Genomic DNA, 11,325 nt, shown 5'->3' with positions numbered 1-11,325 from the left:
GAAGTTGTTTTGTCAGGTTTAAAAGGCCTTATAAGCCTTTGAACAACTGAGTGTGACTGCCCCTTAAAGATTTCTTTGAAAGAAAAAAAAAAAACTTTTCGTCTTCATTTAAATTTGCGATCGCCAACATCACAACATTCCTGGTGATTACCACAATAATGAGAAAATAAAACCCTTAAAACGTATTGGTTATAAATTCAAGGAAGTCTTCAGCCCATTATCTTGCTCATTTTAGTCATAATTATTTTTTAAGCCTTTTTGTGGCAAAGGATGTCTAGTTAATCTTTAGTACATAATAACCATGACAATTATTTAAATTGCTGCATTATTCTGATCCTTCTAAACCACCTTCATTTCTGACCAGCTGCAACCTGCTCAATGAAAAAATTAAGAAAAGGACTTTAAAAAAGTCTTTTTTTTTTTTTTTTTAAAGACATGTATGCAAATGCATTTATCTAATTCACATGACAAAAAAAAGAATATCTTACACGCACTTTTTTCCTCCCAGGACTTGTAATTTACTGCAGACTTGTGTGCATCAACTTATAATTATCTGCAAAAATAGATATTAGGATTTTCAGCTAAAACTTATTTTGCCCCTGCATGCTTTATGATAATGATTAACACACTGCAAAGACCTACTCTAATAATACAGATACTCTGGAAGATGTGCTGTTCTTTCTCTCTATTTTTTTTCCCTTCCCCACATCAATGCACTGTAAAGCTGTTAAAAGCCATGGCGCAGAGACTGCAGATTAAATCGGTCAAGCTTTCGCCAGTGCAAATGCTCGCTCAATACATCTTGCTGTCTATTAATGTCCTAGTCACCATATTGCTTTGATGCCAGCATTAATACTTATTTCCACACACACCAGGTAATAAGCACATCAGATGCCTGGGATACCTGTCTACGCAAGTGAACCTACTTTTTCACCTTATAATATATGGTTTGGGATTTATCCGGGTGTGGTTTCATGCCATATTCCCAGATTCATACCTGAGATGAGGGAGAGTGCTAGCATAATGAATGTTTGATGTTTACACACCCTGACTTGATTTTAGTTTTTATACAAAACCTGATGCAATCAAAAAAAAAAAAAAAATTGCAATGCAAAACATGCATCTCTCCTGATGTCTACTGCATGCTTCTATATTTTTTTTACATGAATTATACTGAGAATTCTAGAGGTCTAAGGTCAGTAATGAACAGGTAAAGTATTTGTTTAATGGGAATAAGGCCTGCGTGTGATGCTATTTATAAAAGCCTCAAATGCGGTCGTAAACTGTTTGTCTTTCCAAAAGCCTCCTATTGTTTGGACAGACAGAGAGAGATGTTGGAGCTCGAGTTTATACCCGGTAATGAGGGAATAAGCGTGGAGAGCACAATGCATAGAGCTGGCAGGAGGGGGATTCATGCTCGGAGGGAGCATGTAAACGCATTCACACCTCGCGCGCATTTCAATGCCTGATAACTTATAGCACAATATTGGCAGGTCGAGCTCGACAAGCGCTTGCATGTGAATGGTGTCTGGGAGCGCAGCGGCGAATCCACATAGACCCCCGCGCGCCTTAACGGAAGTGGACGAACGAGATCCAGTGAAACTCCAGCACATAGCATCAGCCCAAATCACGTGTGAGATCACCGTGGAGGTTTAAAAACGGTGGGCAAAATCATGAACTCCACCCAATTCCTTAGATTTACACTGTCGGTAAAAGTAAATCAGCCTGAAACTTAAATTTTTAAAAAAGTGTGGGTGTTAGTGTAGTATAGAGGTCAATTTTTTATTAGTTTTTATGTATTTATTTTTACATTAACACGTGAATGTGGTTGCTTAATGAATGCACTGATATGAATGATGAAACGTTCATGCACCTTTTCAAGAAGATACACAGTTATGGAGCTGTGGTGGCTGTGGTGGGGTTTTCATAAATTGCTCACTGTCCAAAATTCACCATATCATAATCTGGGGTTTCATCGTTGAAGCTCTGCACCTGCGTCGTGTTCTGTCCAAGTTCAGCTGAAAATTGCAAAAAATTTCCATAAAAAAAAAACTTATAAAGCGAAAGAAAACTTATAAAAACTCAGTGAAGGCAGGGAAGCATGTTGGGAAAAAAAAGTCTCTGATGTACTGATGGTCCTCTCAGATCGCCCTATCAGGTGCAAAAACCACTGACAGGTTTCCACCCACTAGCGACCAAAAAAAGCCCCTCGCGGCGCACCGAGTCTCCGCGGCACATGAACCGCTGACACGCGCTCCGGATCGTAACACACTCCGACTGCACGCGCTTTTTGAATATATACACACACACCGGATAAACTCATCTCGTATATATTTTTGCTATTGCTGATCTCTGTCAATAACTTTTTATATACATATATAGAGTTTATATATATTTTAATTTTTTTTTTAACTTCACATCTACCGGACACGGAAAGTTACCAATGATCCATGCTGAGATGGACTTTACCGGCAGGTACGAGCGGAACTGAACTTCTGATTACCGGACCGACACTCCCTACACGTGAGACAAGAAAAGGAAAAGAAGAAAAGAGAGAGAGGGAGAGAGAGAGAAAGGGGGAGAGAAGCGCCTGTGGAATTTGAAGGCGGCGAGGAAGAGTCGCATCCCGCGTGCAAATTTAATCTTTCCGCGCTCGAAGCGAGAGAGAGAGAGAGAGAGAGAGGCGTGCGCGCGCGCGGCGGAGCCAAAACCGCAACAAAAAAAAAAAAAACCTAACAAACAAAATAAAAAAACAAGCGTGCGGGGGAATTAGGAAGGGAGCAAAACGGACAGAGATCCGCAGCCGCTTGTTCGCATTCAATCCAGGTTTATTGAGGAAGAGCCTGATGTGGCTCCCAGCGGCACAGTTTTACTGCGCTGATCTCTCGTGTCACTGGGAGCGCGAGACTCCCCCAGGATTTTGCGCGTGAGGCCTCGGCGCCGAGTTTCGGACTGGACCGGCGAGTGCTGGAAAACAGGTGGATCTGACCAAGATGTCCGTGCTGCCTTCGAGGTTCAGCTACGTGTAAGAAAGCCGTTTTCATTCCCCCCAGTCAAAGAATTCTTGCCAATAGAAGTCGCTCAAAGCTGTGATGTGAGAGTGTCGTTCTGATGCTCTTTTCCCCCCTTAATTTCGTCTAATTCGTTGTGATTTACTCCTCCTTTTTTTTTGTTTCCATCCTTTCCCCCTATCTCTCTGTCTCTTTCTCCAGGTGTTTACATTTTCTGGTCCTCTACTTCCAGTTACAGGTAGGTCTGACTCATCATAAAACTGTATTAACACCATCTGATATATGAATACATGTCAATTCGGATTAATTGTGGATTAGGATTAATTGTGCAATGCCTTCCTTTAAAAAAAAGGTAGATTTTACTCTGTTCTTTTAATGCAATTTTTGTTCAAAGCTGCACTAAATTGGTTTCAAAGTACACTTCTGAAGATGAAATGCATGCACACCATTTCTAAACAACGTATTCCACATTTCCAAGATCATTTATTAGAATCCACGAAATGCACGTCTAAAGCAGATATTTCAAATTTGTAATACAAATCAATCAATAATGCGAACATCGATGATTGCGCAATAAGGAACAGCACCATACGAGATAAGTTCAATATCAAAACTGCTCTGTGAAAAGTCATTTTCCCTTTGGTATCAGCCTTTCTTTCTATTTTCTCTATGCAAGGTTTTTATTCAGTCGACAGACATTTTTGAAGTGTAAATTCTCCTTTCACATCAATTCAAGGACAAATAGCGACAAAAGGTTCAAAACACTATAACAAGCCTTTTTAAGATGCAAAAATTTAAACCGAGTTCAAATCATTTCAGTTTCTTTCCCCTGAAGAAAAACAATCGGTTTTTTTTCCCACTCTGTTACTCCTGGATAAGCTAATGCAATGATTATAAAATCTTGTATTAACATGTCATACCAACAGCAGGCACCTACAAAGACAGCTTCAATTACTGAACAAAGGCAGTTTATATTATGTCGATATGGCTAAAGCGGGTTATATAATCGTGCACGCTAATATCTTTATTCTGAAAACAGTTGGTGCAAACCAGACCATAGTGCAGGCTGTCTGATTCCTCAGCGTTTTGTGTCAGTAATTACAATACTAGTGCTTTAATTGCAGGTCACAGATGCAAGCGTATAAATGCTTCCTGCTTCTCTCTATCTCTCTCCCTCTCTCTCTTCATTCCGTCACTCAGTATTTTATAATGGGTTTGGTCCTTTTCTTCTTTGAGGAAATGCTGGGAAATCAATGGTGTGATAAGTCTATAAGAGCAGGGCTGAAGTGGCAGTGCATTGATGCGTTGTTTCCTGAGCTACAGCCGAGAATGGTGTCTGCAGATAGGGCCCTATCGGACATGCAAGAGTGCACAGCTTCTTAGCAAGGATGGTGCTGATCTTTTGAAGTCGCAATGATATCCATTTCGCTAGGATGGCTTTGAAGGGAGACAGGCAGCACGATAAAAATGTTTTGCATAGGCATGTCCCGTTTTCCTGCTTGCGCTGAGATGCAACTGTCTGCCAAGCACACCTCAGTGTTTGACTAGAGATGGAGAGATTTCAGAGCAAATCCCTCAAAGGAAAGGTTGTGTGTATGTGTATGTGTGTGTGTTTTCCCTCATATACATAGTGTGTGTGGGCTTTTTGTCAAGACAGAACTACTCTTGAAAAGAAGTCAGACTGTCTTTGTTTGATAAATCTGCCAAAACAATTTTTTTTGCAACACATACCGTGTATTTCAATTTATGATACGGTTCGGTCCAAATGGCAATAAACCTTTCGTAAACAAGTGATATTTTGCGTTTATAATAATTTATTTATTTATTTATTTTTTTAAGAATAATAGTCAAAATTTCCATTTTAATCCATGAATTAGTAAATGATTTATGCTTATTAATTACAAGCAAATATCAGTTGTCAGTTGATTACAAGCAAAAATCAATCGGTCAGTTGCACAAAAAAATTCAGTGCAGATATAAAAGAAATGTTTTTTGGTGTCGAATACAATAGAAGCGAGCTTTTGATCCCGTGTGGTATCTTCGTCCGTGTGTTCCTGATGCGCGCTCAGATGCATCTCACAGTCCAGCGCACACACAGCTTAGTGGAAGCGTCTTGTTTCTCATCTCGGCGTTGACGATTTGTTCTGCCATGAGTGCATTTCCCCTCGCACACTCTAAATGTCATTAATTTGCTGAGGTTAAAATAACAGCGAGTCAGAGTATGTAATGTGTATATAATTAGCCACCTGAGAGCAGCCACATAAAAGCCCATTACTGGGTAATTACCACTCATACAGCTGAGGAGAGCAGGATTGGCTTGGGCTTAGATTCCAGGGGTTCTGAAAAGTATACGTTTTCCTCATATGGAGGGATGACAGGATAGGCGAGCAGAAGAGGATCGGGGAAAAAGTTAAGAAGGATAGCAGGTGAAAGATTGGCTGGGAATATTTTTTTGGATAAAGCCTCAGGTAACTGGCACAGTGGATAAAATATGTGAATGAAAATTAATGCTGGGTATTGAAAGATCCCTTAGGTTGTATAGTTTTATATGTGTGGGTGTGTGTGTGAGTGTGTGTACACATATCTCGCTGCAGATGTGTCTGCGTAAATGTCTGTTAGCATGTCTGCAGATGTGTGTGTCTGCATGTGTGTGATTTATGAGGGTAATTCTGACCTCAGGCAGATATTTGTTTGATGACAGAGAAACAGGTCCTGATCCTTCAGGTGGATAATTGCTAGTGGCTTGCTATTGGAAATGGAATACTTGTTTTCTCGGTTTAGCTCCAGGCGCATAGTATTCAGCTGCTTTACTCGAAGAGATGAAAAGAGAACACTACCCTGAAATCATGCTTTGTCTTTCAGAAGGCTACGCAGATTGACTAAAACTGCCCGTACTCTTGAACATGCATTTTTTCTTTTTTTTCTTTTTTTTTATCTTCAGAATGATTTTTTTGAACAAACGATCCAGAACTAAAACAACTTGTGTCAATTAAGATATTTTGCAATGCACTCTACACTTCACTTTGCAAATCTTTAGTCGCACTCTCTGACCCTCTGCTTCTCCGCATCTAGGAGTCGCACCAGAGTTCGGCAGACTTCCGCTTCTACATCGAAAACCACACACGCGATGACGTGAGTCGGAAACAGGTGCGGATATACCAGCTGTACAGCCGGACAACGGGGAAGCATGTACAGATCCTTGGCAAGAAGATCAATGCTAACGGAGACGATGGGGGCAAGTACGGTACGGGAGCATTCCTGTGCTCTTCTGCCACTTTAGACAGATCTGATGGCTTTACAACAAACACATACCTCCATACATCCTGGTGTACTTTCCATTCTAGAGGTTTAATTGTATGCTCATTTTATTGACTAATATTGTCTCGCTGATGTTCCAGAAGCGATTACTCTAGATTTTTCACAATTGACACAGATCGATCCAATATGAGCACACATCCAGGGATACTGGTGGGCTGGTGGTGTTGGTGGTGGTGGTGGTGGTGGTGGTGGTGGTGGGGGGTTGCGCTGAGTTGCGCTGAGTGATACAAGTGTGTTTACATCCGACCTCGTTTTCAACCGTGTCAGCCAGAGTCTTGCTCGGTGCTGCTACAGTAACTTCTCAGCAGGCACAGGGCTTAAGCTGTGTCTATAGTGCGGTGCTTTTATAGTGGTGAACTGGCTTATGCCTGATTTGCATGTTCAGGGCCTCCACATACCACAAACCGTCACTTGCTCGGCGTGGGTACGGAAAATAAACTAGAATCTAACGTCTTGCTTTGTTCATGCCGGTGAACTGGTGTTAGGTTTGGAGTTTGAGTAGTGCAGCATTGTGCGTAAAGCTCAGACATAAAGGTCGTTCTGTACCTGTGTGAGCAGGATTGTACGCAGATCCAGGTAAATCCCCACACCTGGCACCTGAGAGCTCTCTGCCTCTCAGCAATACAAAGCCACGGCACTAATTCAATACAGCGGCTTAGTGTTCTAATAATCAGTTCACAAAGGATAATAGTTCACTACTTACTAGTAGTACAGACTTTCATTACACCTAATGCTAAATTCTTTCTGTTATTTTATGCATGCGCACAGAACGTTTCTAACATTCGGCCAGTTGTGACGAATGCAACACTTGATTTCTCTGTAGAAACATCGTGCTTTCGTGCTCTAGTCTGGCAAACATGTGAAACAGATGTATGGCCCTGAGAACAAGTATGTCAGACATATTTAAAAAAAAAATGCCTTAAGCAAGCATATGCCTGTTGCACAGGAGAAACTTCTTAAGCAGTCTCGGCATATGTCATATCTATAATTTAAAATAAATAGTCAAGGGAAACAGGTGTACCACTCCCTGTGCACTCTATACCCCCTCCATCCATTCAGCCGTCCCTTGATTGTTCTTATTTCGCTCTGCTTTTTTAGCAGCGTCTTTGTGAAATCACCTCCTTATTCGCCGGCCCAAACCAAGGTAGAGGGCTATTTCTCTTGCTCCTGCACAAATCTCAAGTGCTCTGCCTGAACTGGTTCCCCTGCTTGTTGCACTGTGAGTTGCTTTTAAAAAGGAGACAATTTTGGCATTGCCCTCAGAGCCCCCTGCCTTTGAGCTCCACTGAATAGCTCTGTGTGTTAAGCAAATGGATCATCTTAACTTCTTGATTGAGTGAGCAGGGACTAAAGGCGACTGGAAACCCAATCCCCAGGGATCTTAACTGCTTCAAGAGGTTTGGCAGATAGCTCCCCCTGGGAGGGGTAAGCATGAACAAAGGTGCCCAAACACTGAGAGAGGGCAAGAGAGGGAGAGAAAGAGAGTGTTCAGGGTGGTCATGGGAGCGATTCTCACCACTTGTGCATGTGTGCCATTGATCAATCTTTATTTTCTTTTTTTTTCCTCACAACCTTTTATGATTCCAATAATGGACTGATCAAATGTGTTTTACTAAAATGACCTCTAAGCAACAAATAATATGAAATGTGTGGGTAGTTTCTGGATATTTTCCCACAGCTGTGTTTTAATTTCAATTTTTTTTTTATTTCAGCTCTCCTTGTAGTTGAGACAGAAACATTTGGGAGTCATGTACGAATAAAAGGAAAAGAAAGTGGCTACTATATCTGCATGAACAAGAACGGCAAAATCATTGGCAAGGTAAGATTTGTCATCATCTTCCAAATCGGTTAATTGAGACTGGGCATCCATCTTTCTTTTAACCAAATTCTAAAATTGTGCATACATCTAGAAAGCTGCCTATAGAGCCTGACTAGAAAACTCTTCATGCTCTAAAACACCGCATCCAAAAAAAAGTTATTTGGCTTTGTGATCACTAGGAGGCGTCATACAGAGTGGCCTAATTATGTTTGTCACGCACAAGGCCACTGAGTGACACAGCCTTTCCCTGCTTGGCGAGTCACCGTTAAAACGTTATCCTCACAATCTCTTCTAGTCGTCACCCAGGTGATTAGCAAATTGCTGGAAATGTTACTTTCATAAAGTGTGAATTCAGCGATGATGTCTTTCATATCATACTGCTGTACTGTAAAGCTGATGACATGCATTTTCAAAAACCCAAACAGCTGCAACACTTGTAAAAGAATGAGCCAATGTTTTATGCTTCACAGATGTCTAGTTTTTATCAAAGTGGGTGCTTGAAGTCTGGTAAAAAAGTATCAAATGTGCACATGGAGACAGAAAGGCCAACACACCTTTCATTTGTTTTTTATTTTTTCGAGCATGTTTGATGCCAATCATTAGTATGAACACTAGAACATCCAGCCTATTTTCCACTGGATGTTTAGGCGATTTGTATAAATGGTGTATACTGTATATAAAGTCAGAAGACTGACAAATGACAAACCCAGACATTCAGACTGTAGATTTGAATTAAAACCAAAGGTCATCAGAGATTGGGATATAAATTCCCAGAAACATTACTTTACAGTATAAGCTCTTTCCTAGAATTTTAAAGGAGGCAACTTTTCTCTTCACTTGAACTGATAACAATGCACAGCACACTAAGCTTCTTTTTTTTTTTAAACACCCTCCCCCAGCACCTTTCTATTGCAAATAACTTTAATACCTCACAAGTAAACTCAGCTGACGGGCTTGGGAGAGTTGCTCAACAGGTGGGCTTCATCTGACATGTTATTTTCTCTCCCCTGCAGCTCAATGGGAGTAACCCAGAGTGCGTGTTCGTGGAGGAGTTCTTGGAAAACAACTACACGGCGTTAGTGTCTGCCAAGTACAAAGGCTGGTACCTGGGCTTCAACCGCCGGGGCCGGCCCAAGAAAGGCTCACGGACCACACAGACACAGCAGGAAGTGCATTTCATGAAACGCGACCCTAAGGGCAAGGTGGACCCTCAGGAGGAGTTCCGTTTCACCACTGTAACGAAACGGACGCGTAGGGCACGGCGCTTAAGGCCAAACCACAAAACAAACTGAAGTGGCACGGACCGAGCATGCACTCTTCCTTTACAGACATCTCAAACGTCTTGCCTTAAGAAAGCATAAAAGTTATTTTGATTAAGCAGCATGAGAGGAAAGCTGAAAGATGGCTACAGGACAAAAAAAAAGAGACAAAAATCTTAAAAATGTTCAAAGATATTTTATTTTTATATTTTTCCAGATCTCTGAGTCTCTCTTAGGTGTTTGAATGTCTTTGGGTTATCAGTAATGTTATATTGTGTCTGTTACTCTCTGTTATTTATATTGGACAAATTATGGATGACAAAAAAAAAAAAGAAACTGTGGTCTCCCACTTTGACGAGTTTACAGCAGCAGGCATCCTGTTGAAAAGGAGAGATTTGACTCCCAATATCCCAAAAATAGATTTCATTTTGAATTGGCCCAAACAACAAGGATCCGTTTTTTCCCCCCCGCTGGATTGGGCTATCATTTAAATGCAAGAGGAGCGTGATAACAGGGTCACATGGCAGGACTCACAGCTTCAACACACCAGCTTCAACACAGGCCAACACTAGCTTTGAGTGCAATATTTTGAAGGGCCCGTCCATGAAGCATCTCATTGCCTTCATTTCTGGTCAGTGATTTTTTTTTCTGTGAGCTGTCTTGAGCGTTTTCTCTAGGCCTGTCTGCGGGTGAAGTGTGCTTAATCACACCCAGCAATTGTATGATTCCTTTTTTTTTTTTTTGTACATTTTTGTGCAACCTGTGATTCAGCAGAGCACAACATGCTTTGACTAGCCAGGCATCAGCATCAGCTATGGCGGTAGTGCTTGTTAAAACAAATGAAGAGAAGCTTGGAGTTGAAGGGACTCGAAGAGCATAACACGTCGATTTGATGAGAACCTTTTCACCTTTTTTTGTTTTGTTTTCCACTGTATTTCAGTGCAAGGTTTACAAAAATGCACTGTAGTGACAGTGGGCCTGTTCTCAAACACTAGCACATGCATATGTACTTCTATTATTTTTACTTCAAAGTTTTACAGTAATTCATAGTACTATACAGTAGTTTCTTTTAAAGAATTACAACAAAAATCAGTTATAAAGACCCCCCCCCCCCACTCTGTAGGAATAACTATCAGATTATTCTGTATACCAGAGTTCCATTTGTAAACTCCTTGTTTGATGGTTTAGACAACACCATGCTGTATATGTACTTATTGTTCAAAAAGGCTTTATATCTGACCATTCTGAATTGAGCTACAATGAGGAAAGTGGAACACGTTTCACTGAACTCACCTGTGCTAAGGTTCACCCTTCATATGGGTGTCGCTGTAGTGTAAACAAATCTATATACTCCTTTGTCACATGACAGGTTTCTAAGAGATACTACTAACAAACATGACACATTTATGGTAAAAAAAAAAAAAGTATGCAAAAAATAATAATTTTATGACTATTATAAAAAATATTTATTGCTTTTCTCTGTAAATACAGCCTGATGAATTTATTTGACCTCTTAATAAAAATAAGGACTATATTAAAAAACAAAAGAAAAAGAATGATTATGTTTTGTTTTTTTTGTATTTTGCTCCAAAAACCTCTAAAGACTAACACCTTTTTGCCAAGAAGCAGTTCACTATGTGAATGTGACATTTTAAAGATTGGTAAAACGCTCCAAAATTTGCTTAACAGTTTAACATTTATCCGTGTGCACACCTCCCTTATTTATTTGCGATTCGCATTTTTCCAACTACATCTTTCCAGTTCCCATATGTCAGCAGACAAAAGGAAGAAATCTGGATTTTCATTGATGGTTGTGGAAGATCACAGCCCAGAATTTGCTCGCGTACACTTTTTATTCGCTAAAAAACCTCTGAACGATGGAATGGATGTGCTTGGATAAGATACTTTTTTTGTTTTT

General features: G+C 40.5%; 1 protein-coding gene across 2 annotated transcripts; it reads left to right on the top strand.

Moving 5' to 3' along the window:
- The first annotated feature begins 2,205 nt into the window (after positions 1-2,205).
- On the top strand, positions 2,206-10,952 carry fgf24 (fibroblast growth factor 24). Of its 2 annotated transcripts, none has more exons than XM_046850494.1 (5): positions 2,206-3,025; positions 3,213-3,249; positions 6,084-6,246; positions 8,042-8,148; positions 9,162-10,952. In XM_046850494.1, the coding sequence occupies exons 1-5, from the start codon at positions 2,994-2,996 to the stop codon at positions 9,438-9,440; spliced, it is 618 nt and encodes a 205-aa protein (XP_046706450.1). In that variant the 5' UTR covers positions 2,206-2,993; the 3' UTR covers positions 9,441-10,952. The 2 variants fall into 2 exon arrangements, with proteins under 2 accessions (XP_046706450.1, XP_046706449.1); XM_046850493.1 differs by having other exon boundaries at positions 2,209-3,025; positions 6,084-6,255.
- The last annotated feature ends 373 nt before the right edge of the window (positions 10,953-11,325 follow it).

The sequence above is a fragment of the Silurus meridionalis genome, chromosome 5 (assembly GCF_014805685.1).
Source record: "Silurus meridionalis isolate SWU-2019-XX chromosome 5, ASM1480568v1, whole genome shotgun sequence".
NCBI lineage: Eukaryota > Metazoa > Chordata > Actinopteri > Siluriformes > Siluridae > Silurus > Silurus meridionalis.
Note: the sequence above shows the minus strand (reverse complement) of the source record. Positions and strands in the feature narration are given on the sequence as shown.

Coding starts and splice junctions, on each gene's coding strand:
- fgf24 (XM_046850493.1), top strand. CDS start 2,994: ATGTCCGTGCTGCCTTCGAGGTTCAGCTACGT. Junction 3,026..3,212: donor CCTTCGAGGTTCAGCTACGT/GTAAGAAAGCCG, acceptor CTCTTTCTCCAG/GTGTTTACATTTTCTGGTCC. Junction 8,149..9,161: donor ACGGCAAAATCATTGGCAAG/GTAAGATTTGTC, acceptor TCTCCCCTGCAG/CTCAATGGGAGTAACCCAGA.